This window comes from Melanotaenia boesemani, chromosome 4 (assembly GCF_017639745.1).
Source record: "Melanotaenia boesemani isolate fMelBoe1 chromosome 4, fMelBoe1.pri, whole genome shotgun sequence".
Taxonomy (NCBI): Eukaryota; Metazoa; Chordata; class Actinopteri; order Atheriniformes; family Melanotaeniidae; genus Melanotaenia; species Melanotaenia boesemani.
The window spans coordinates 12,935,164-12,961,878 of record NC_055685.1 but is presented as its reverse complement, the minus strand read 5'-3'; the positions used below and the strand labels follow the sequence as shown (position 1 = coordinate 12,961,878).

At 38.9% G+C, this 26,715-nt stretch overlaps 2 protein-coding genes across 2 annotated transcripts; both read right to left on the bottom strand.

Moving 5' to 3' along the window:
- Nucleotides 1-6,710: 6,710 nt before the first annotated feature.
- On the bottom strand, nt 6,711-8,623 carry LOC121638582 (D(1) dopamine receptor-like). The gene is made up of 2 exons (XM_041983441.1): nt 7,862-8,623; nt 6,711-7,807 (listed from the first exon to the last, which is right to left on the bottom strand). Exons 1-2 carry the CDS (start codon nt 8,591-8,593, stop codon nt 7,241-7,243), a joined length of 1,299 nt encoding a protein of 432 aa, XP_041839375.1. The 5' UTR covers nt 8,594-8,623; the 3' UTR covers nt 6,711-7,240.
- A 10,857-nt stretch (nt 8,624-19,480) lies between these two features.
- Nucleotides 19,481-26,265, bottom strand: chrna9a (cholinergic receptor, nicotinic, alpha 9a). Its single transcript, XM_041983450.1, has 7 exons — nt 26,220-26,265; nt 25,881-26,026; nt 23,006-23,160; nt 22,656-22,836; nt 22,130-22,481; nt 19,893-20,497; nt 19,481-19,804 (listed from the first exon to the last, which is right to left on the bottom strand). The coding sequence occupies exons 1-7, from the start codon at nt 26,263-26,265 to the stop codon at nt 19,634-19,636; spliced, it is 1,656 nt and encodes a 551-aa protein (XP_041839384.1). The 3' UTR covers nt 19,481-19,633.
- Nucleotides 26,266-26,715: the final 450 nt, after the last annotated feature.

Genomic DNA, 26,715 nt, shown 5'->3' with positions numbered 1-26,715 from the left:
ATAGTTTTATTTTTTTTCCAATGATTGTGGTCATTATCTTTTAGTTAGAAGCTTTAATTGCAAAATTATCGCCATCTCCCTGTAGTAAAGAATCCTTTTAAAAAAATTCCTGGATCCAGACAGTGATCCTGATCACCCCCAAAATATAATCATTTGTTCCATTTTTCCATTTCTGAGATTTCCTGAAAATTTTATCAAAGTCCATCCATAACTTTTTGAGTTATGTTGCTAACTAACAGACAGACGGACAGACCAACGACTTTGAATACATGACCTCCACCATAGCAGAGATCATAAATTAATTAAATTGGCAACCTGTGGGAAGATAGCCCGTGTTTTGTGATGACTCATCATTTTGAATATGGCATGTTAGTTGCTCAGTCAGCATGTCTGGTAGAAAAATGATAATGGGCTCCTTGAAAACATAATCAGAAGACTGACATGTCCAACATACTGAGTCTGAACGGAGACTTGTGACAAAACATTTAGATGTCCACGCCAAGTGAAAGAGAAATGAATACACCACCAACAATTAAAGTCAGATTTTAAAAGTGCACTAGCTTCTCCCCATGCTGCTTCATCGAGGATGCATCTGAGGTGGCTTGAATGGATTTCGGTCAACCTACTATCCCAGAATGGACAGCGGCACAGGCAGAAAGATGACAGAAGGGAAGACCCATGACTCATAACATTAAAAAAACATAAAAATAATACCCCTTCATAGTTCAGGTAATGTGGGCTTATCATAATTCTAATCCTGGTATGCATCAGGTTTTTTTTCACACCCCTATATTTTGTTGGTGAAGTAAACTACTACCATTTACATTTCACTTTAAACACAGTTGCATTTCCAGTTGTCACATTACCAGATTCCTGCCTGCAGTAGTGGGTCTTCATCTGATGGAAACTCCTGATGCATTTACAAAATGACCAGTCTGGGTTTGTGTTAACTTAAAACAAGGTGTATGACTGAAAGAAAACAAGAAACCTGGATAAAATAGTATGTCATGTCTGCTTGATGTTCGGGTCACTAACGTGTTAATGAAGCTCTCAGACTCTACAATTACCCAGCTGCACAATGTCACAGTTAATGTTTCATTTTTTCTATATTTAGGTTCATTAAATAGTGACTTTTGAGAAAAGGTTTGTTTTCATGTTTAACTTGCCCTATCGTAGGCAAACTTATTCAATATGAAGACATGCATGAGCAACCCTGACTTACTCTACATTTGAAATGCTCTCTACATGGAGACCTCAGTCTTGCAGTTGTGTGTCGAGCTCCTCTTCCTCTGTTGTAAGTCAGTCAACACATCTGCCATCTGCTTTGCCCAAAGCATTGAGGGTTCTTTCAACTCTCTTGCAGTCAAGATAAGAAGGTAAACCCGAAAGGAGCTTCTCCAAATGATATACCTAAACATAAACTCCAGTCAGCTCTTTAAAGATATTCTCATTCAATAACCTACATGCAACATCTGTATATTTTTTATGTATTTGACCCTTATTTTCTCTTTTTTTTCCAATTAATCCTCTTTGATATGGTGACTTTTACACATAATGCACATCTGCAACTGATGTAGGTTACAAACCCATTACACAGTGAAAGCCACAAGAATCACATGCTTAACCCGTAGAGACAAGTGGACAGCATTTTCTCACTCCTGCAACACACAGACACAAACATGTAATCCCTGGTATCCACTGGAAATAATGCTTTTAATGAAAATGGATGTTGCTGTAAAATGCTTGCTGCTGAAAGGATTTTTTATGATATATTCATAAAAACATGTATTTACCTTCAAGCCAAGAGGTAAGCAGGAAAACTGTCACCACTGTGATGAACCTGTCTGATTCTGTATCATATCTACTCACCTGTGAAGCTTCAATCATTTTTTATTAAATGTTTAACTTTACAGGTGTAATAAAAACTAAATTTCTCTTTTCTCCTGCTGGTTTTTTGGGCAAATGATCCTACAAAATATTACCCTAAAATCCAAAATATTGTTTCTAAACTAGATGAAACACATGATATCATGTGCTAATTAGTAAACCAGGAAGACTGTCTTCCCTCCCGTCAGTTTTTATGCTACGCTAAACCGAAATGACCCACAGAGAAGATCATATCATGTCTTCTTCTTTTGTCATTGTCTTTGTGATCCTTTGCTATGTTTGCAGAGGTTTTCAGGGAAAGACTTGTTCTAATGTTCAGGTTTAGCCTGAGGTTTGCCAGATATTAAACCAAACGGTCCCCCAGTTAACATCTTGAAGTGGGCTCATTCTGAGGTCTTGACCCAGGGAATATTGAAGTCACAGTAAAATTAATTGTCATGCAGATAAGATGGTGTTTTGTGTGATAAAAGAGGCAGCTGATTCTTTGATCTAACTCATGGAGGGATGTTCAAAAAGGTCATTTAGGTACTAAAGATAATAAGATGGCAAAATCATTGCCTGCTGCTCCAATTGATATGAATTTTGTGAATCTCCAAATGGTGCCTGGAAGTCAAATCCTGTTAACTTCTCTGATCTGGATCCGCCTCCAGACCAGCATAAAAAGGAAGCCATAATTCAGCCCCAGTGCTTATCCTTCAATTTGTAGTCCAGAGAAGTGAAATTCCAGTTAATCACTTAGCATTTATGCAGATCAAGTGTGTGAAAGCTTTACACATGAATACAGGCATATCATTTCAGCTCAGCACAAAGACCAGCCGGCTTGCCTTTGTTCAGAGATAGCTCTTTTCTCTAAATCCATATCATAGTTTCCTCCTGTTGAAATAGGTCTTCAAGTCTCCATATTTATCCGTCCCCTGGGGGCTCTGCACATGCACTCATTGGATGCCCACATGCAACCTAAAATTTATACCACACAGACTAAACACACTGCAAATGCATCAAGTGAATAAGAAAGGCAGCAGTTTCTTCATGTAACTCCAGTTTTATGACTACACTTGTAAACTGGTGAGAGGCTGGATAAGATTTGCTGTTAGCATGTTTAGCTCATGATTAAAAGAGTAGGCTTTTTATTTTTTTATATTTGTTCCAACAGCACAGGGGCTCTTGTTCTTGCTGTCATGTAGTCTCCATTTCATTCCTAAAGCACTTAAATAGACTCAGACTCACACTGAAGCTGTGACATAAAGGCTATGTAAGGTTTTAATCACAGACACTTTGTGAGGTTTAGGACTGAGACACTATGTATTCAGCATGTATTCAGTATGTCAGTGTCTGTGTCATTCATATCTTAGTAAGTCTTTCTTAAAATGAACGTAAATATTATATGACAAGCGATGGTTTCTTGGAATTTTTGCACTATGAATGAAAGCATTGTGGTATACAGTACATATCATGTCTTGTCAAAAAGGGGGCAAATGTGATATTTGAGTTTCTAGACTGCCTATATGAGCACTATGAGGCTGAAGGACAACAGCTAGGCCATCAAAATAGTTAATTAGATGCAGTTTTAGAAAAATCTTCCCCTCTTTTTTTCAATTGGACCATATTGAATCCAGTATTTACAGTTTTATCTCTGAAAAATAACCAGGAACAAATCTGTTTTCACTTTTTAATGTGCAAAAGTGTGTTCACATCACAGAGGTGTGAAAAGTGATATATTTGTAACTGGGTGTTTCACATTTTTGTCATTAATTCATCACATCTGCGACTTGTGAAGGCCTTTATACTTTGATGATTTTCTAGTTACTGCAAAGCGAACGGATTGTTTGATCATACTGCATTTTTACTGCACATACACTCATCAGTCATTTTATTCAACTCCCAATAAGAGAGCTTAAAAAAAGAAATGCAATCATAGCAACATAATGAGCAAAAGGGTAAATTATCATCCTTGTTGGCTCTATTAAGGCTTCTTGATTTAAGGGGTTATAACTTACATATTTAACACTAACAAGGTAAAATCAAACAGACATAATGTTGATATGAGAAAATGTTTATCACAGAGCAGAATATGAGATCTCTTAGCTCTCCTTTCCTACATCAGCATCTCAGTCTGAAAACACATCTTGTGGTTTATTTTTTTTTTTTTTTACTTTGTCAGCTTAAAAGCTTCTATGTCCTCAGTGGTCAGGGCATCTTTCACAGGAACAACCTCCAGGTACAAATTATTCATGTTTGTTTCTTCCAAGGTATCGACGTGGGAAAAAGTAGAGTGCACGCTGCAGCTGCCAAGATGAGTGCTAATGTAAGTTACTTACATAATCCCATTTTCTAGAGATTCAGAGAAATCCTGACTTCTAATAAATCTACGTGTGGGGGGAGAAGGGAGCAAAGGTCACCTTTGCTCTACCTTTGGAGAGCTACACTGCAAAACCTCCCTTCAGTCATTCTGTTTGCTCATTTTTATGTGTTTTTACAGTAAAACAGGAGTGATAATTTCAGTTTTTTAGATTACTAATCCTACACCTAGAAAGGAAATCATTAAGAAGCGATGAGACCACGTGCTGCAGCTGACCATACAAATGATTTTTCGCCTAATGAGATACAAAATTTTGTCAGGATGGAGTTGAATCTGTTCTCTTTATTTTAAATTAGTTATTTGCTCCCTGAACCCTCACATGTGTATTCCACATTGTGCACTTTAACACGTCTTATCAAGGCCATATCATTTTATACACTTTTTAGACATTCCCTGAAACTCTATAAAGACTGAACTTAGTTTTTTTTTTGTTTGTTTGTTTGTTTTTCTACCATTTTCATCAGCTGAGATGCCCTTTGCAGGGTGTTACTAATTTATAGGGCACCTAGTATCAAGCAGAGCATATAATTAACAGGTAGCTTCATTACCTTTGGAAAAATGTCTCAAAATAGAGATTTAACTGACGCTGAGGCATTTCAGCTTTTCACTTTGCTAAAACCGACACATGCCAGGCAGTCATATGTTTTGTAGCACAGGAAGAATGTCATTGGTTCGAGCCTCGGCTGGGGGAAGGTTCAAACAGGAGCCTTTCTGTACAAAGCCTGCATGTTCTACCCATAAATACATGGGTTCTCTCCCACCACATGCATGTTAGGTTAATTGGTCATTCTAAATTCTGTCTAGGAATGTCAGGGTCAGTGGTTGTTTGTCTCTCTGCGATGGCGACCTTTCCTGCCTCTCACAACCACCACTGCAAAAATTCACAGACTAAAGCATTGAAATTGAGCCAGGAAACACCTGAGGACAGATTTGCCAAAGGTTTTATAGACAGATGAAATGCCAGTGACTTGATGAAGCATACTAATGAACCTCGGCACTTCTGCAAGTCAAGCTTTCAATAGGAGAGGTGATGATGGGCTGGATCCAGTAAGAGTGATGATGGACTGAAAACTCTCCAACCTGCTGCTGCCGGTTTCTGGCAGACTCTTCAAGGTGTGTTACAGAAAATGTCTGTAGCATTCAAGAAGATCGCATAACTAATGCAAAGTGATGCTCCTTCACATGCGTCTAATACTCTATCTCTGGACAGGACAGAATGTAAAGACAGCTGAGTAACGACGTGGTCCACTTTCTCATCTGACAATGATGTTGTTAAACCGATTAGAAACACTGAGAGACTCCATGAATGGAAAGTGGCAGTTCCTCCAAAGAAAAATAGATATTAATTTGTTATATTTACTCTAAAAACTGGAACTAAAGGGCTGCGTTCTCTGTATTTTTTATGTACTTTCCTCATAATTGTTCACACATAGGTGTGACATCAGCTAAATTGGACTATTAGGTAAAATGAACTATTTAAGATTTGAGCCTCCTAGCTCTTAAATTTGGCTGCAATTACTTATGTTGCTGTATCTACAGTAAACGATTTGACTGATGTATGGTTTTCCTTGTGGGTGGGACAATATTTTCACATTCAGCCTGCTGAGGAGAACTGTGAGATACTTCTTGAAAATTATAAGGTTGATAAATCACTTTAACAAGCTTTTTCATTCATTCATTCATTCATTCATTCATTCATTCATTCATTCATTCATTTTCTATCACAACAGACAACCACTCACGCCCACACTGAAACATAGTGAAAATTTAGAGTGACCATTTAACCAAACATAAATGTCTTTGGATGAGAGGAATACGCTGAAATACCCGGAGAAAACCCACATACACATAGGGAAAACATGCAAACTTCACACAGAAAGGCTACCATTCGAAGCCCTCCCCAGCCAAGGTTCAAAGCAGTGACCTTGCTGCGAGGCTGCGGTGCTAACCACGCTGTGCAGCCTATAAGACTCAGCCTATCTTAACTGTAGTAAACTGAGTATTTCAGCTAAAATGAGCCACCTTCAGAGTTGAAGTTTGATAGTTTGTCTCATTAAAAATCATTCATATGTGAACATATGAATATGTCATGACATACATTGTATATTTGTTACTTTTTCTCTTTTAATTATGCAAGCCGATGATTGTGCGTATTTTAGCATTAGTTTTTTTTTTTTGTGCTGCTGTTTCAACTGTTTTTACTGCCATATTAGTAACTTTATTTATAACATCATTTCAAACAAAGTGATGTTTTCCATGACATGGTAAAATGTCCTAATTTTAACATCTAACTGTGAGTTTGTCTACTTTGAAAATCATTGCATTCTCTTTTTATTTACATTTTACACCGGATCCAAATTTGGGGGATTTGGGGTTATAAATATTCATTAAATATTTCATATATTTAATGAAATATTATACTGTGTTATGTGTGTGTTATTTTATCAAAAAATCTAGTGTTTTGCTTTGCAGTTTGTGTGGCTCATTTTAACTGATCTGGTGGCCCACTTTATCTAAACACTGCTCATCTAGGACATTTGGGACAGCTAATGTTTCAAAAGTTATAGAAGCCAAACAATTATATATCACTTTTAACACAAAAACATTAAAACAGTCCATCCTAACTACAAAAACACTATTTAGTGTCACATAATACTTTTTCTTATAAGAAAAAGTATTATTTGATTGTGTGACTAGGTGACTAACCAAAAAGTTTAAATTTAGATGATGTCACCCTGTGTTAGACTACCGTGAGAAAGACAACACTCACTTTAATTTTCTAAAGCATTCAGGTTTAAGGTTCAGTGTCATCCTGGAGGTCCTGCGATGGACCGGCGACCTGCCTCTTAGGCTCCAGCTTCCCCGCAACTCTGAATTGGAATACATATAGAAAATGAATGCATGAAAGTCATCCTGGACTAAGAGTTTAGTGTTTGTTAAAGCAAAATAATACAAAGAAACGCAGTATGTCCAATACTGTGTAAGTGATGCTGTTTATATGGGTATCTGCGTCAGTCTGTCTTTGTCGCGTCTTTCCTCAGTGTCTGACACTTGATCCGACGTTGCCCTTTTGTGATAAAAGACAGTCACCGTGGTGTTCCCGCTGTCCTGACTACTCCTGGCATTTGTGGAGACACTCATCTTCGCTTTCTGTGGGCTGTCCCGCTTCGGGTTTCCCGTCTCGTTGCTCGCCATTATCGTTTCCACCGCTGCGCTAACCGCGGCCAAGAAACCCCGGTCGCGGCAGCGCAACAGGCGCAAGAAGGCGTCCCTGAAGTCCGCGTTAAATGCGTAGATAACCGGGTTAAGAGACGAGTTGCTCCAGCCGATCCACACAAAGACATCAAAAGTTTTTTCGCTGACGCAGTAAGGGCCACGTTGTGATCCCGGGGCCCCCGGTCCGGGACAGAAAGGCAGAGCGCAGTTTAGGATAAAGAATGGCAACCAGCAGCAGACGAAAACACCCATTATGATGCTCAACGTTTTGAGCACTTTTGTCTCTTTTCTTATGGACACTTTGAGCTCGCGATGGGAGCACTCCGGGTGAACACCAATGTGAGACTGATAGGGGTTGGCACCTATTTCAGTGCACATGCGAGGATATAATTCGGGTACGTGTGAGCGGCAACTCTGCGCGTGCTCCGCCGCTCGCTCCAAGGAGGATATCACCCGGATCTGCATCTGGGCTATCCGGTAGATGCGGGTGTATGTGACAATCATAATAACAACGGGGATGTAGAAGCTGATGAGTGAGGAGGATATGGCGTAGGTGCGGCTGAGACTGGAATCACAGCTCCCATCAATACTGTCATCACGATGCGTTAAATCCTGCCCGGCCAGGTCACTGATCTCCACCCGGTGCCAATCCAGCTGCACGGGAACAAAGGAGATCACTATGGACACGGTCCAGGTCACTCCGATCATAACGAAGGCTACCTTCTTGTTCATACTCCTCTCGTAGCGGAACGGACTAGAGATAGCCCAGTATCGGTCCACACTAATGACGCACAGGTTGAGGATGGAGGCCGTGGAGCACATGATGTCGCAGGCCAGCCAAGTCTTACAGAATCCTCCGAACGGCCAAAACCCTGCAACTTCAGCCACAGCTTTCCACGGCATCACCAGCACGGCGACCAGGAGATCCGACAGAGCCAGTGACACGATAAAAATGTTTGTCACTTTAGCGCGCAGGTGGCGGTATCGATAGACAGCTGCGCACACTGTGAAGTTACCTAAAAGCGTCCAAATGATGAGCAGCGCCAGGACGCAGCCCGTTAAAGCTCTGTGCGCCGGTAGCTCTTCGTGGCCGCCAGCTCCTACCAGAGCTGAGCTGGTCGTGTTATTCATTGCCGAAATCTGCGCCACATGTCAGACTGAACGGACGATAATCCGTCCCGTTAATAGATGAGGAATCTCACTCTCAAGCTGACTCACAGTGGAGCTAGCGCGTCCTGCTCAGGTCAGACGGATCTGTGGTGCCGCTCTGAGCGCACAGCAGATTTACTGAGGAGCGCAGGCACCACCACCTGACTGCCGACATCTCAGCAGTGCTGAGAAAAGTTGATCACCTGAGGAAACATGAGTTACAGACCCTTTTTTTCACCCTCTCTCTCTCAATGTAAGCACATTTGTTGGGCACTCGTCTTCAGTTTAGGTTCTCCAACCACGTGTCCTGCAGACGTATTAAACAGTTCTGGCTAATTCAAAGCGATGGAACATGGTTTGACCTGTTTAACTGGACTAAGTACGAAAATTGCACCCGTTGTTGCTTTATAAAACATTCAAGACATGATGTTTACTCCTATTTGTCTTTTAATGTATTTTTGATGACAATGTGCAACAAAACAGAATATTCACAAACATATATACACATGAATTTTCAAGACATAGAGTTAAAGATTAATATGCATTAAAACAAAACATTTTGAGAATTTTCTGTACTGTACATTTTTGGAGTGGAAAATAGGACAGCAACACTGAGGGAAAATATCGGGCACCAGAGATTTTAGCTCTCAGATAATTTATATCAAGATCTCAGACCTTTATTTAGCTTTTGCTCACAGACATCATTAGGAAAGACCAGCTGATGCCCATTTCAAGCTTTCCAAAAACTCTGCATCCTTCTTTTAGCTGCAAAAGACTCATGTTTTTATTTGATTGTTTGGGTTTTTTTTAAGTAGAGTAGCACATTTTTCTACAGTTCAGTATTGTTAGTTCACTTTTGCAAATAAAAAAACAAGACTGGTTTGGGAAATCAATCTATAAATAGACAAAATAGGAAATAGAACTTTTTAATTGTCCAGTTGTTAAGCACAGGGGTGGTCTGATCATGTTTTGAACTTAAAGTGGGACTACTGAACTTTGAAAGATCTTCTCAGTGAGGAGTCCTCTAACTACATTTAATTCACCATCCATCTTCAATCTTAGCTCTTACTGATGTTGACCCTTGCTCTTTTTCTTTTCCTCACTTTTTCCAATAATGTCCTCTTCTGTTAGTTTGATTAATCAGCCATGGTGCACGTTCAAAACAGCCAGTGTATTAATTTTGCTGGTGTGTTTTAAAACTCAGCTGTAACATGAAGCAGCATCCTGGAAACAAAAGTTGTGACATTTCTCAGCCTTGGGATGCTGCTGGTCAACAATGGCTGCAGAGTTGTACATAATAATGTATAATAATAATAAAAGTCCTTATGCCATCAAAACAAGTCAGAAACATATTTTTAAGTTGCAGAAAGTGGCACGTGGAATATTTAGCTGCTAAAAGCAAAAATTGACTCAACTCTGTAGAAAAAATTAACAGTAATCTTGCTTGAAGTATATACGTCTTCATTTTGTGACACAAGTTTGAAACAGCTGCCCAAATATTTGTATGCCTTCACAAATCCTTTACTGCAACTTTTTCTGTCCACGTTATTAGTTTTTATTTATTATGTCTTCATATGAAGAAACAGCTTGTTTTTCTGTCATCCAATTGAAATTAAATAAATCTTATTTTACTATTTTAATATCCTTTCAACTTACTGATATATAAAGTGCCTAAAAATACCCATAAAGCTATTTGCAAATCTGAATCTGAACATCATGCAATATGTCAGTGCACAGTGGTGTGCAGAAAGCCTTTTCTCCCCTCTGCCATGGTCTTCTCTTCATCAAGCGTTTTTTTCTTGTCAACCAGTGGACATTTTTAAACCCCCCTCAGTAGCAGTGCAGATCATAATGTTCTACAAGATGTCTGTCCTCCAAACAGCCAATGACAGGGATGCAAACACAAACAGTACAACACGCTGCAGCTGAGCACTGACTGGAGAGGCAAATCATGTTGATAGCACCATCACATGGATTGTAGACTCAGATGTGCAAAGAGTGATGCTTACTCACTCAGCCTTCAGATACTTTCTGCAATTTTGTAATGCTCATGTACTTCTTTTTTTTGTGTGGAGCCAGGCCGGCATTATGCCGCTAAACCAAACTTGTTTGACATTCAAAGAATGCTAGAAATGACAAACATTCATGAGCACTTTGCATCAAGGACATTGGCAAACATTTGTTTATCCTGATTGAGAAGCTGAACTGTTCTCCACATAAAAACAGCTGAACTCTCCACAATGGCCAGTTCTGTTTTTTATACCTTGTAATAGGACCTTGTAATAGGACTAGGTCATCCCATTTCAATGACAGTATCCACTATTGGGGGGAAGGTTATATGGAAGGGTGGACAAGTGTTGCTCATGAGGGTGATGAAGCAGAGGAATCCTGGGAAGTGTAGTGTCCGAACTGGTGATCAGTATGTAAGGGAAGAGGAGTGCACTAGTGGAGGAGGATGCAGGCATGACAAAGGTAAAATTATCCCCATCTCCCCACAGGGAGGTGACAGCCTACATCACAACCTGGTGGTCCGTTACCATGAACAGCTTTCCGGCGAAAAAAAAACCCCACATCAAACCAGCGTGCTTGTCGAAGTGTGAAACTTGTTCTCGGTTAATGTTTGAAAAGTAAATGTATCAATATGTATCAAATGTATCAATACAGGTTATCAATACAGTTTTATTGATACCCTCAATGTCAAGGCCAGAAAAAGATATGAGGCGAAGCTAGTGGTCCTAGGACGGAACGAATGACCATATGTCTATCCCCCGTCACATTGTGAAGGAGCTGCTGACAAGAAACATTAAAAACTTCACACCAACAGGTGTTTGTCATTGTTACTGTAACCAGGCATTTCATTGGATTTTTGGTGTCTATATAAAAACAGTCATAAGTTTCAAATAGCAAAACCATAATTAATGTTTTACTCACCGGTTACAAAATGATCTGAGCAAACTGTCAAATATTTTGAAGGATTCGCTAACATCAGCATTGACACGCTAGCCGTTAACCAGTTATCACATTTTTCTGAGCTTTCGTGTCTTTTCAGTAGTTTGAGGAACGATCTCTTGTTGTCTGTAGAACAACTATGTTTATGGCAGCCAACCACAACACAACTGTTCAGATATTTAAAGGAAACTTTGCAAAAATCTAAGAGAAATCTAAGAGGATTGATCTGAAAATCCAACATGTTATACTTTACTAACCTTTTGTTTTTACCAGCAAAAGACCCAAATGTGAAAGATCCTTTAAAAACTTCCTGGATGTAGGCAGTTGGCGATCACCCCCAAAATCTAATCACTTGTTCCTTAGTCCATGTCTGAGATTTCCGGAAAATGTAATCAAAATCCATCCGTCACTTTTAGAGTTATGTTGCTAACAAACAAATAAGAAAGCCAACATCGCAGGAAAAAAACTCCGCTTTGGCAGAGGTAACCAGCCAGACTAACTGTTTATATCTGGAAAGGTAATGCCAGAGATCATACCAGCACAGCGAGACCTGTGTCTTATGCCCACTGATCAGGACACTGATAACAAATTACAAAAATTACTTAACTGCAAATTCTTTTAACCATACATTTTATTTTCAGTGTTTTTCTGTAGTTAAAACTAATTTATACATGTTTATGTTTATCAAACCTGTTGAAATGGGCATCTTAGAGGAGGCCTGTTCATTCAAACCAGTCCATGTGTTCTCCTAAACCTGGTGAGCTTGCATGAAACATGGCCAAAATTCTTCAACCTCGTCCATAACCTTAACATTATGTCAGTGCAGATTATATTTTGTTTAACGATAATCAAATAAAAGCTCTAACTGTGTCTAATCAATGACACAAAGCTCAAAAGGTTAATGGAGTTTGTGTGTGAGTTTGTTACTTCCTCATGGCTGCTGTCAAGCACTTCTTGTTGTCAGAAGTGAAACAGCCATTAAATCAGACTCCAGGTAACGTTGTTAATATGACACTCAGAGACTTAAAAACCACAATATTTCTGAATGAAAGAAAACAAAAAAACCTACAGGCTTTACAAAAACGTATCATAACACAAAAAGATCTGATTCCAGCAGGATCTTTTTCAGTCTAGTTTTCACTTTGGATTTTTTGAAATTTCAAATATCCACGCGAACATGAACCGGATTTGTTGTTTCTCCTTTCTTTTAACATTTTTCCTTGGAGCCTTCTTTTCTATTTTGCCAGTCTCACATCAGATGGACCTTTAAAGCTACAGAATTAATAGACTTGTTACAATGTTACATTACTTGGTACTGAAACTTTTTTAAAATTTCTTATTTGTATTTTTGACATTTGCTCTGAATCTAAAAACCCACTATTCACAATCAGCCCCCAATGACACACAGACATAGTTAATGACTAGCTGGTGAGAACTGTTACACAAAGAGTAGCTACAGATTTATTTTTCTCTCAGGAGTTGGAATCAAGATAAAAACACAGCAAAGAGAAAGTGAATGTGTCACAAATATTCAAGTATTCCTTATTTAGCATTGCTATCTCTGTATTCTAACATGTTTGTCATTAAAACTTTAAAGACAATGTTATAGTACATAACTTGTTTCCCTGAAAAGAAGTGGACAAAAAGAAATCTCTTACTGCAGGTTTAAAGGAATTGTTTTTAAGACTAAGCAGAAGGTGGGAATCATCTGTTTTATTCTCACTGAATAAGCAAATAGCAGCATTAAAGAGCACCAATTAACATATAGTATCTTATTAGTTTGCCATGCAGAGCAAATGGACGTTGTGGCTCAGAATTGTTGCAGATAACATAAAAAATGCATTTTAGTGTTTATTCATATTGTTACATGTTTAAACAAATGACTGTGATTTAATGTAAAATTGTACTTGATTACTCTAATTTAAGTAAACAACATGGGGAAGATTCATGGTGGTATCTAGTTCAGATTTGTTTTCCTTCTATTATCTCCCTATAAAGGGATTCATTCATTCATTCATTCATTTATTCATTCATTCATTCATGTTTATTAATTGTAGATCTATATATATATATCTTGAAAAGCACTTATGACCTGTCAGCCTCTTTGCTTCTAACATGGCCAATGTCTCTTAAAATGTATCATTTATGATATAAGAAACTTTTGTATTGTTCTCAAACAAAGAGAGGCAAGTGGTCATGATTGTTATTAACAGATTAATATTTTGTCCTCACAACATGAGCAAGGCAGGCGTCCTCAAAGACAAACACAATCAAAGACACACTCAAACCCATTTATGATGCAGTTGATAAAAGCAGACTTTTTGGCTGGGAACACAACCAGATGGCACAGCTGAGGTCACAGCATTGGTAAGGAACACTGAAACAGAGCTGAAAAGCTATATTTGCTCTTTATTAATGGCAACAGGGTTTTGTTTGAGTACAGATTTAGATGATGGAGACAGAGACAGCAGTCTAGGGCAGAGGGCGGGAGTTAATAATCAGATTATCTCCATCATTTTTCAGAGTTTGTGCATTTGCTGATTTAGGACACACACAGGAATTACATCCATTTGTTGGAATGAAATTGCTTTCACAGGGTCATTAATTTCCTGTCTTTTCTTAACTCTGAGTTAATTGTTAATGCAAAAAAAAAAAAAAAGAAACAATTTAAACACAAAGCTTTTTATACCTTATCATCACATTCCAGAAAAACTAACAATTGCCAACCTATACGGCAAAATAATGCATAAAGACAGTTATAATAACTTAAATTCAGACGTTTGAGCTGTTATTGGATACAACATGAAGCTCCAAACTTTTCTAGAGCTACATTTAGCCCCAACAGACCCATCTCTTGCACATATCCAGTAACATTTGTCACCATCCAGTGCTTTTCTGTGGATATCTTCCCTATCATCTCCACACACTTCTTTCCACAAAGTTTCTTCAACATGGAGATTTCCTTATGCAGGCTGTCCTCCAGAAGTCTCCTGAGGTTTTCTTCACTCACTTTTTGTTGCTCAACCTTGATTTTTAAGAGTTTTAACTCCTGTTTAAGGGTCTCAGTTCGCCGTTTCTCTGCTCTGAGCTGCTCCAGCTGTATCTCCATTTCTCTCTGATTCTCCTCCCTCTCTCGTCTGAGCGTGCTCTCCATTTGCTTTTTCTTCTCCTCCTCCTTCCGGCTCAACTCCTCCAGACTCTGGATGAGTTTCTCAAACTCTTTCTGCAAAGCATCTCTCTCCATTTCCTCTCTCTGCCTTATGGCCTGCTCCATTTGGATCTGCTGGAGTTCCATCTCTCTCTCTTTTCTTTCACTTTCCTCTTTCTCCTTTTGGATCTTCTCCTCCATTGATCGTCTCATTTTATCTTCCCGCACAACCTGCTCCTCCAACATTTTAGTAACTTTGTCAAGTTTCTCCTGTAGCGCTTCTCTCTTCTTCCTTTCCTTCTCCATCAATCTCACCATTTCTTGCGCCTTCCTCTCCCCCATCTCTCGCCTAAAGGCCTCCTCCCGATCTTTTGCCAGCTCTTCCTCCTTCTCCTTCTCAAGCTCTCGATTTTTCTTCAGCTCCTCCAGCTCCATCCTGCTTTTCTGTTGAATCATCTCCAGCTTTTTTTCATACCACTCTTTCACAGCTTCCTCCTGCTTCTTTTTAAGTAGCTCATCCTTCTCAGTCAGCATCCTCCTCTCCTCCTGCAGCTGATGAGCCAGGTCCTGCTCTGCTCTCTGGAGCATTTTGCTGGTGTAGTAGCTCTCTCTGTTGTCCTGCATCATGCCATTCACCAAGGCAAGCAGCTCAGACACCTGCTCTTTGTTCTTGGAGCTTTGGTTGTCAAAGACACAGTACCTTCCACCACATTTGGCCACCAGCTCAGCGAGATCACTGCACTCATCTATCAGACATTGCTTCACAGATGTCCCCTCTTCTAGTCGATCTCCATGAGTAAAAACCACCACAGAGAAGCTCAAAGCTTGCAGGCCCATTGCCTGTTTGATCTGGGACACTGCCTCCCTCTCATCCTGGGTGAACCTCCCAATCTGAATAACAATGAGGAAAGCGTGTGGCCCAGGGAAGAGGAGGCTAACACTCTTCCTCAGTTCCCTCTGCACTTCCTGTGGTGTCTGGTGAGCATCCAGCACCCCGGTAGTGTCCAGAATCAGCAGCTGTCGCCCACGAAATTCTCCACTGACTCTGCGGCAACGCTGGGTGGTTGAGGCACTGCTGACCTTCACATCCAAGACCTTACGGCCCAAGATGGAGTTGGCAGTTGAGCTTTTTCCGCTGCCAGTCTTCCCTAGTAAAACCAGTCTGATGATAGTGGAAGAGGAGGCAGATGTCCTCCTGCCTGGGGACACTAAAGTAAGGGGGACAAAGATGTCAAAATAATAGCAGAAAAGAAGGAAGAAATAAAGAAATTCAGATGTAGTCTTACCTGCAAAACTGATGGAAGAAAGCTGCTTAGTAATGGATGACATCTTGTTTCTGTTCATTTTCTTCCACATTAGGAGCCAATGAGCAACTTATAGATGCTGTTGTTGTGGGTGTGTCGGACCCGATGACATGCAAAAGCCCCTCTGAACTCTACCCGCCACCATCAGCGGGGATTGAATATCTGACTGGAAAAAGTGTGGTCCAATAGTCTGTCTCTGAATCAATCAACACAGCTGATTACTGAGGACACCAGCAAGAGGTCAGGTTCCAAAAATCTTCTCATCAATGTGTAATAAGAGTTTGTGTGTAAGTTGTGATCAAAGTCCAACAGTGATTGTTGTACCTTTTATTCTAAAAGTAAGCTGAGTAGTTATCATAAAGGAGCGGCATTCACTTTTCTGTCACTGGTGGGTTCAGGTAGACTGGAGAAAAAAATATGATCATAATGAATAAGATCAAGATGCAAACATTTTGACAGGTATGAAAAAAACACAAAAAAGGCTGGAGATGAATCTTTAAAAAGAATGTTGTTTTTCGTGTAATATTTCTTTTTGTAACAATGCTTCCTGACTATAAATTGTAAACTGTTGGAAAGTCTTTTGATTTTGGGATGAACAGCAGAGTTGAGGGTAAGAGTTGCAGACATAAAAAAGTTGCCAAATTTTCTTATTCTGCTATTAAGTCTAAAGAAACGAGACACAAAAACAATTTAACAATTTATTAAGTTAACAAAAGCATCTGGAAGAACCACCCACAGCCACAACAGCTTGGCTCTGTGGGGGTTAGGGGGGGCCATCTTGGAGAACAGAGTTCATTTCCAGGCTATGGAGAGATGGGATTGCCACTGGTTGTAGAATCTCAATATATCTCTGCATTAATATTGCCTTAACATAATAAATTATAATAATTATTATAATTAATACAAGCCTTGTTTTTCCAGTGAAGGAGACACCAGCCCATATCTTTATACTACGTCCAACAAAAGCTGTAACTCTATAGGTGCAGCGCTCAGCATAAAGTTAACACAGAAGATTTGGCAGCTTTTTCATGGGCAAAAACCACATCCTCAACTCTGCTGCTCATCCCACAAATGCATCTTTCCTTGCTAATGTGGCACCATTTAAAAGAAGAATAAACAGGCTTTCTAACTGGATAAGCGTTATTGCTAAGAGTTAGTGTTAAAACAATAAAATAATCCACCAAACATAAATTTTCTTACGTTTTGTTTATTTTTATATGCAGATACACAGATGTCGTTGGTCCAAACTCTAAATCAAATTCTTCTATATTTCAGCTGCCAAACTCTGGTTTTTATGGTCTTTTGTTGAGTTTGGTTTACAAGCTCCACTAGATGGAAGCAAAAGTCGGCTTGATGATTAGTCAGACAGGGTATTGACAGCATTTATCATGATGTGCTGACACATCCTGATGTCAGTACAGGGGTGCCATCAAATAGACAAGGCTATCAGAAAAGTAAACTTTACAGTGATAACCTCTATCTTCTAATTCTTGAAGATCCACCTAATGAAAAACCTTCAGTGAATCTAGCAGGATGTGTGTTCTTGGAGTCTGAAATGGGGACACTTATTTATAGAAATAATAATGAACTCCAGCTTGAGCCTAAAATATTCAGTTTGTCTGCTTCTTACATTAGAAATGATTGTGTGAGCCTTACAGTGTTTAATTGCATTACTGTTGCAGTCCTTTCTGTTTAATCAGTTATTCCATTTCATTAGGCTCCTGTTTAGCCCTCAGAGTCATTGTTGGAGTTGAGCGCAAGTCATTTGTGGGGGAAAAAAGTGTCTCATTTCTGCATCATTCTTTATGCAGAGAAGATTGTAAAAGTAAAGTTTTAAGTCTTTCAGTGCCAATTCTTTTGACTCCTCCACCTAAAAGACAATTAACAAAATGTGGTGATAATAATTCACAGATTTGATCTATTATTTGGGATAATTGTAGATAGACACACTCACATGTGCATCTAGTTATGCAAACTCTTTTGCAAATAAGTAACTGAATCCTCTTCTGCCCTCTAGAGGCTATTGCCAGAATTAAAATGTCCACGGTTCAGCATTATTGCTCGTCTGCCCTCTGCAGTCTCTAAGCTGTTTGTTGAGCTTTGTTTGAGACACGTGCATGAGTGTTATATAACTCCAGTGATTATGTTTAAATATTCCTGTGGCTATAACAACAGAAATGGACAGTTTTGCAAAACACATGCATACCTTGTGTCAAACAAATCGGATTTAACCCATAACAAAAAACGCCAGAGAGGAAGCTGAACCATTTTAATAACACAATTTCAAAGGTTTATTTTTGATTGAACCATTTATCCGCAATGTAAGTTAAACAAAAGCAACATGATTTCCAAATCCACCCTTCAATCTTAGGAAATAGGCTTGTTGGGGAAATTTCATATTATTCCCTTTATTATATTGTGTCTACTGATCACTCTCAGGGTAAACAGATTGTTTAAGTTCTTGGTAATTGAGTTTAATACTGAGTAGCCTGTTGATTTGTTAGAACAGTTCGCTCTGACCTGTGTGACTTATCTGATACCAGCCAGACGCTCCAGGATGACCCAGCAGGGCATCCTGTCTTAATGTCACTAGGGTTGTTTATGTGCGTCAAAAAATTTCAAAAACTCATTAGGTTTGCTGAAGTATCTAATCCTGTGTGAGTAACAGACAATCTCTTTGTTTGTATTTCATGATGTGTTGTGACTGATCATTCTGCTTAAAAGATGCTGCATGTATGTTTCTTATCAGATTCTCTTCAGATGTCTGTGCTGTCAGACCTCTGAACAGTGTCTCGAATTGCAATTCTATTCTTTATATTTTAGTCCTGTGTTCAATAAACTTGTAATTATTTTTCACTTCAGAACAGACTCCTCATCCTTGACAGAGTAACTTTTTGCCTCAACAGGCTTTAAGTTTAAGATCTGAGTATAGTGTTGGAAATTAATTCTTTTTTTAAAAGCATAAAAATGTAAACACCCAGCCTTACTTTTAAAAGTCTCATGTTCAGGTATTGATGACTTTTCTTACTCTTACGCACTTTGTCTTCAGTTTTCCAACAAAAACTGTATATGTCAGAGTATGTCAGTGGCCTTTGTCATATATGTTTGCTTAATAGTATTTCAGGTCATTTTTAGATGTTTTCCTGTTGCACTGCAGCAAACTGGAAAACATCATCTGGTTGCTTAAATCGCAATGTCAGAAACACAATGCCTATAGCTGAATGGCTGTTAGCTCATCAATAATGGAGAGTCCATGCATGTTCAAGGCAAGGCCTAGATTGTCTTACCTTTCTAATGCTCCTTGACACATGGAAGCACACCTGACATTAACTAACTCATGGAGTTCCTCCATGAGTGTGTGTTTAAATGGATGAACTGTGTTCTCTGGTTATCAGAGTAACAAAAATAAATAAAGAAAAAAAGAAAAAAGAAAGAGAGAAAAAAAAAAACACAAAGCCATGAATCCAGACAAACACTTTCATACACACATGAAATGCAACTTTCTAGCATAAAAAACCGGACTGTGTGATGTTTGTGTTAAAGCATAAACATCTGCATCTGAGTAACACTGATATGCGGCAATGCTGAAGGGTTAATGATAAAAAAATGACGAGGAAGCTGTCAAGATGCCTTGGCGATGATAAGGATGCTCATGAGAAAGACCATGACGAAGAAGATCCACATGAAAAATCTATCCATCACCTTGGCAACCTTCTTCCATTCCGCTACCTTGACACATGTCGCTCTCTGCTCACGGAAGCAGTTGGCAATGTACTGGATGTTCTTCACCACCTGAAAGTGGACAGATGAATTAAAGAAGGCAATTCTAGAAACAAAGGAGAGTAAACCGATCAGTTAAGGAAGCAGAGTGTGATGTCACCTGCTTGTGTTGGAGGCAGGGGCAGCAGCAAGGGCAGGATGGGATCTGATATCTCTCAGACGGGTAGAGAATCTGCTCCTTAAGTCCACCATTCAGATGCTGGAGATTTTGTGGGTGTGAAGGGGCCTGATAATCCAGTTCGTCCCTCCTGATGTTGTGGTAACGCTTTGTGGGCTCTCGCTTTGTCTCACCCCTCTCCAGCCTGGAAGTGTGATTGTTATGGTTGCTGTAATGGTGATGCTTTCCATTGGCGCTGCCATTTGCTTGGCTTTTCTGATGCTTGTTATGATGCACACTGTGGCCATTGCCATGCTTGTACGGGTCATCATGACTGTAGAATCCATCATGGAAACGGTCATCAGGGTAGCAGCCCTTATCGCTCATAGGTTCCTCTGGGTACAGCGGGGTCCTCTCACTTTCTGGTGTCATACAATTCTCCCCCACTTCATAGACAAAAAAAATTTTCGACATGTAGTCAATGATGAGCACCTTCGCCCAGTGAGGGACTGGTTTGGCCTCAGCACCGCAGAAGTGAATGTTCATGATGAAGATGGTGAGGGACGTTGAGGCTGTAATCATAGTCATGGTGGCTATGTAGTACTTCCCTGCAGGAGAAGAATATTAGTTATTTACGGAGTGTATGCTCACAAAACAGCTCTAATTTCTACAATACAAAATTACACATTTACAATTGGGTTGCAAGAGTTTAATCAAACCCCAGGAATTTATCGGTTAAGTGAGTAAAAGATGAGCTGATCTCTAAAAGCCCTAAAGTTTGACAATGTATTATTTTGAAAGATTTTTTATTAGTGCATTACTTTCCTTTATACAATTTTAGAGTGAGTAAAGGAAGGAAAAGTAGCACCATGCACCATTTCACCTCTTGGTTAGTGCTGACATAATCAGGAGAGGCCAGGTGATCCAAATTTTAAAGTGTTATAAATAATGCTCCACTAAGCAGCTGCCCAGCACTCTGAAAATGGAAATAGTGTCCACAAAGCAGAAAAAGGCTATAAAATAGCCAAGTATTTCTCAGTTTGTCGTTATATTTAAGATGTTCTACTTTCAGTGAGCAACTGATATCCAGTCTGTTTGCTGAAACATTATAGTTTCTTAACAAAAAAATTAAAAGATGTAATTGAAATCATAAATGGATATAATTTAATTTGAGACTTCTAATAAGAAATATTTCATGTCCAAAGTGAACAATAAGAAAACTCTGCAACTTTTCTGTGAAAATCAATCCTTAAAAAATGAGTGTACTTTGCCTATTGTGTTGTGTGATGGTATTTGGGAAAGACTTCCAATTACAGTGCTGAACAAAATAAAGTGTGTGTGTCAAACAAAATGAATTAATACAATTGGGGGTCAATTATAAAGCAACTGCTTGAATGCAAAAACAAAGCAGTCAAGTTGAGATTTAGAAAACCAATAAAAATAAAATCTCTCTGAGAGAACTTAAGGTATTGCTATCTGGGTAAATCAAACATCCCTGGAGGTTTTTATCAAAAACAGGAAAATGATTTTAAACTCACCTTGAAACTAACATAAAATCTATAGGTAGACCTCAATAGAGTGGTCTGTAAGACTGCCCAAGAGCCCAACTGAACTAAAAGCTTCTTGCAAGACTAAAAGACAAAAGAATAAAAGAGTCACAGCAGGCTACAAAAATGTAGGGTTAGGTAAACAGGTCTCTCTTGTAAATAAAACTGCATGTCTCACTGGGACTGCCTGTATAGATACAGGTTTAAAGAAAATCTACATGCTGTGAAATGTAAAATATTTTTGTCAAAGCAATCCTGTTTAACTTAATAAATTATTTAGAGGTTTATTATTCAGAGGGTTTACTAAGAACTGACCATCTAGAGTCACCAAACCTAAGCTTGATGACTTTTTACTCATTGAGTGGCCTGAAAGAGTAAAAAAATGGAAATAAAATGATTTATCTGGTTGAAAATAGATTAAACATCTGTTTAATGAAAGGGACCTTTTGAGCATACCATTAGAGAATTGCACTAACATGGAAATATACTTACTTAATTTCCCCTTGGAAATGAATAAAAAAATCTATCCATCATATATACACTGATTAAGAGTTTTAGTCAAAGTTGCTGTAAAGTCAGAGAGTTGAATATTTGTTGCTGTATTTTCATCAAGAAAATTACATCATCAGACTGATCTGTGTGGTTTATAAATTTCATTAATGGGACAAAAAGAATTCTAAGAATAATCCCAACCTATGTAGGGCATGCTCTCTGCCGGAGGCATGCTCTCAGCCACCAACAACTGGAACACAGTGAGCGCCAGCAGCACCGTGACACCCAGGGAAACCTTCTCCCCAGAATCAGCTGGCAAGTAGAAACCCAGTGGAGCCAGGAATGAGATGAGGAAGCAGGGCAGGAGCAAGTTGAAGATGTAGAAGGAGGAGCGTCGTTTCAGGAGCAGGGTGTAGGTGATTTCTGTGTATGGGTCTGAGCAGCAGCCGTACATCATGACGTTTCTAACTGCTGGCATGCCGTGACATTCCCATTCCACATTCTCTACGAAGTCAGATAGATCACCACTGTCCATGCCCAAACTAATGTCCACCTGAACACAGTGAAAGTCATGTGACAAAGAAACATGTGAATAATCAGAAAGGATCGAAACAAATGGTTTCATGTAAAAAACATAAAATAAACAAGAAAGTTCTGTTGTGTGATCCGTATCTGTTTTGTAAATGTTGTCTACTTACTAGATCTCCATCCTCTTCCTTATACACACCTGGTTGCCATTGTAGGTCCATGAGCCAAAGGTAAGATTGCATGATTGCCAGTCAAAAGGGAAGTAGGAGACATCCACCACACATGTGCTCTTTGTGATGGCTGGAGAGTCCCAGACGATCTCTCCATTATAACGCAGCTTCACATTAGTGTTTGATGGGCCAGATGACTCCTCATCTGCTCTACACAAACATGAAGAAGATAATACATGTTTAGTGATGCATAGGCTCAGCCGAATGCACTCTTTCACCTCTTTGTCTCTTTTACTTTTTTGGTTAGTTTATATTTTCTCATCCAATCCTCATTTAGTACTTGTCATTCCCACTTTAGATTCTGTCTCTTCATACTGACTTGTTGTAGAGAACAATGTCCGGCTTCCAAACCAGGTCACTCGGGATATTTATCATCTCTAAGTCATCGTAGTCCTCCTTGTCCCACTTCAGGTAGGCATCAAACCAGACCTGTCTGATCCACAGGTAGGTGGTTAGCACCTGGTTCCGCTCATCCTACACACAGATTTACAGAGAGACTCAACAGAGACTTTTAAAAGGCTGAATCCCTGAATGTAATGAAAAGAGATGAAAGTTAACTGTAAGTTAACCTTTCTTTAACTATTTCCAACAAATTTGTTGCCATTTCACAGTGTACACCAGGGCTCAGCAACCCAGGTCCTCAAGAACTATCATCCTGCAGGTTTTAGATGTTTCCCTGCTGCAACATACCTGACTCAAATCAATGTCGTTAACAGGCTTATGTGGAACTTCCCAAGCTGTTTGGGAGAGCCATTTAATTTGAATCAGGTGTGCTGGCAGGGGGAAATATCTAAAACCCGCAGAAGGCCATTAGGGTCATGGTTGGTGAGCCTGGTGTACATGAACAATGATCTGTACTGTACTTGGAGGACATCAACTGAGCAAAATTTCACTAAACTAAGACCAGCCTCACAACATCACCAACAGCAAACTCTCCCATAAATCATAATAAATACATAACTGAGTGTGACATTCTAGTTGGAAGTGTTTATGGTCCCGCTATATGGTAGAAAGATACAAATGTATCTACAATCAAGGCAACTGCAGTATGATGAAGAGATCAACTTTGCACTGATCTTTTTACTGAATTTATATTGTCTACATAAAACAACTTTTTATATATATATATATATTTTTTTTTGGGGGGGGGGGTCAATGATTAAATAAAATGATGAGTTAATTGTCTGTCTTTCTGTTCAGTGTTTGTCCCTTTATAAAGCAATGACATAATGAATATATATAAACACACAAACACCAAAGCGAACAAGAGAAACCTATCTTTGGGCTAACAAAGCTCTCTGCTTTGTATGTCATGCACTGAACTGAACTATATTTGAGGTTGAGATAGATCAAAATCCTGGACCAGTTTTGAAATTCCAGGCAGGCGAATTTTTTAGCTCTTAAAAAGAGGACATGTCGGGGTAAAAGAGGACCTGTGTTCACCCTAAGCTAGATCAGCGTTAGTTTAGCTTGGTAAGTCTGGTTTTAGTAAAACCAATCTTAGTCTAGCTTGCTAAGTTTTGTTTAAGCAAAGCCAATGTTAGATTAGCTTGTTAAGTTTAGTTTTCCATTCATTCATTCATTCATTCATTCATTCATTCTCCGTACAACTTCGTCCATTAAGGGTTGTGGAGGAGCTGGAGCCTAACCCAGCATTTAACAGGTGAGAGGCACGGCACACCCCAGACAGGTCACCTGTCCATCACAGAGTTTAGTTTTTAGCAAAAAACAATTTTAGCATATCACATTGAGTCTAGTTTTAGCTAAATCAATGTTAGCTTAACTCGCTAAGTTCAGTTTTTTAGTAAAACTAAAGATACCCTAGCTTGCAAAGTTTAGTTTTAGCCAAACCGGCATTAGTTTAGCTTTCTAAGTTTAGTTTTAGCCAAACCAATATTTGCTTAGTTTGCTAAGTTTAGTTTCAGTAAAACCAATGTTAGCTTAGCTTGCCAAGTTTAGTTTTAGCAAAACCAGTATTAGTTTAGCTTGCCAAGTTTGGCTTAGCAAAACCAATGTTAACTTAGCTTGCTAAGCTTAGTTTTTATTAAAAACCCATGTTAGTTTAGCTTGCTAAGTTTAGTCCTAACAAAACCAGTGTTAGTTTAGCTTGCTAAGTTTGGTTTTTAGCAAATACCAATATTTGCTTTGCTTGCTGATAGGATCTGTTTAGTTGCTTGTTTTCTGTAAAATAACAGAATATCCTGTATTACATTGTTTTAAAAATTATAACATATTAATTTTTGTTTCTTAGTTCGAATTGTTACTTCAAATGGTACAGTTTTAACTAAAGGGAACTTCTTAGAAATCCAAACCTGGCTAATTCAGCTTAATTTACTTAAAGCTCAAGTTGAAAACATGGAATTTCTACAATGTAGGTCTAAAAAAACTGTGCTTAGGTTTGTAGAAAAGGCCCTAAATACACTGGCCTGAGAGCCCAACGTAAATTGCATTATGGTTATATAATATATTTTATATACATTACATTATATATTAAACAGAACTGCTTGTTTGCAATCGACATAAAAAAAACACCATTTTAATTTGCACACACTTCTGTACAAACAATTCTATAAACCACAGTTCAACCACAGTACATCAGCACTGCCATCTTTTCACACAGCTTATGATGTTGAGTGTCTTTGAAAGTTCATTGGTATTGTAAATAGTATTACTATTAAATCTGTCATCTTTAACTTTATTATCAAATTAACATATAATGGCATCTGAAGATTAGAAATACGTCTGAGTAGGATGAAGACCATGGTAAAATAGGTTCTATAAAAATACCGTTGTGTATGTTCTGTGTTTAGAACGGTGGGGATACTCTCAGTCTGTACTTTTGATGCATGCTACAAGAAATAGGGATTATAAGGTGTGCTGAAAATAATTCTTTATCTTTACTGCTTATATTTTTTAATATATAAATCTCCCTTAAATATATTATTCAAGCATATTACTTAAGAAGTTCTAAGTTAAGATGTTAACTTAGATGTCAAGTTTTTCTCCTTTTCATTATTTTTCATTTGCACAGCAGTATTTTCTGTGCATAGGAAAATACCCCCATAGTTGTGTGGCCAAGCATTAGTCGAAATCAATCCTGTGTTACATAATCTAGTGGATATCCTAAAGTTTTAGTCATAGGGTCATACCTGTGTGTGGTGCTAATCATACATACATGAGAATTTCCTACTCACCATATCTTTGATCTGTGACAGCGTGATCTGCAGGGAGACATTGAGGGCGCTGTCTGTGTCCTCTACAGGTCTCAGAGCATTTGAGTAATCCTCCATCAGATCATTCAGAAGTTTGCGAGCATAAAGACCCTGAGCACAGTGAGACACTGCAGGATCCAGAGGAAATAGCAGGGTGGATATAAAAAAACACAATTAAAGCTTGCATATCACCAACAAACAAACAGATAAAACATTAAGTGAACCAACAGTGAAACACAAAGCAGACCTGGCTTTATGGAGCAAACTCCTGTACCACTTAGTGCATATAGATATCAAAGTGATCTATTATGCAAAACTAACCTTGCACCAAAAGGCTGAGCCAAACCATCAGTGCTGCCCTCCTCATTTTTTGCCAGTCACAAGCCAAGTGTTCAATTATTCAGCAAAGCAGTCGCTGAGATAAACCGAGCCCAAATCCAGGGCATCACTCAATTCTGATCTCCATTCTTAAGCCAGCCGAGACCACAGAAAATTCTTGAAGTCTAACATCCTGTCAGAAGCTCTCAATGCTTCGCTAGTTGTAAGTCGTGGGTTGCCTCTGTCTGTGTGTGTAATTGCTGCTCTGGAACAGGACCTGAGGCTATCACACACATACAAACTCTAACACAGGTACACTGCTTGGCAGTATCACCATCTCACATAGCACAACGGCACTGGGGGAAATGTGATGCCTGCAGCCCTATCCACTTTTGTACATGACCACAACCAGCTGTAAGACAAACGCACATCTACACTGAGTCGCACTGCATTACACAGCTGACATGTGTCAGTCACACATACAATAAATCATTCTTAC

Coding starts and splice junctions, on each gene's coding strand:
- LOC121638582 (XM_041983441.1), bottom strand. CDS start 8,593: ATGAATAACACGACCAGCTCAGCTCTGGTAGGAGCTGGCGGCCACGAA. Junction 7,808..7,861: donor CGCAGAGTTGCCGCTCACAC/GTACCCGAATTA, acceptor AACCCCTATCAG/TCTCACATTGGTGTTCACCC.
- chrna9a (XM_041983450.1), bottom strand. CDS start 26,265: ATGAGGAGGGCAGCACTGATGGTTTGGCTCAGCCTTTTGGTGCAAG. Junction 26,027..26,219: donor GCTCAGCCTTTTGGTGCAAG/GTTAGTTTTGCA, acceptor TGGATCCTGCAG/TGTCTCACTGTGCTCAGGGT. Junction 22,482..22,655: donor GGACCTACAATGGCAACCAG/GTGTGTATAAGG, acceptor CACTGTGTTCAG/GTGGACATTAGTTTGGGCAT.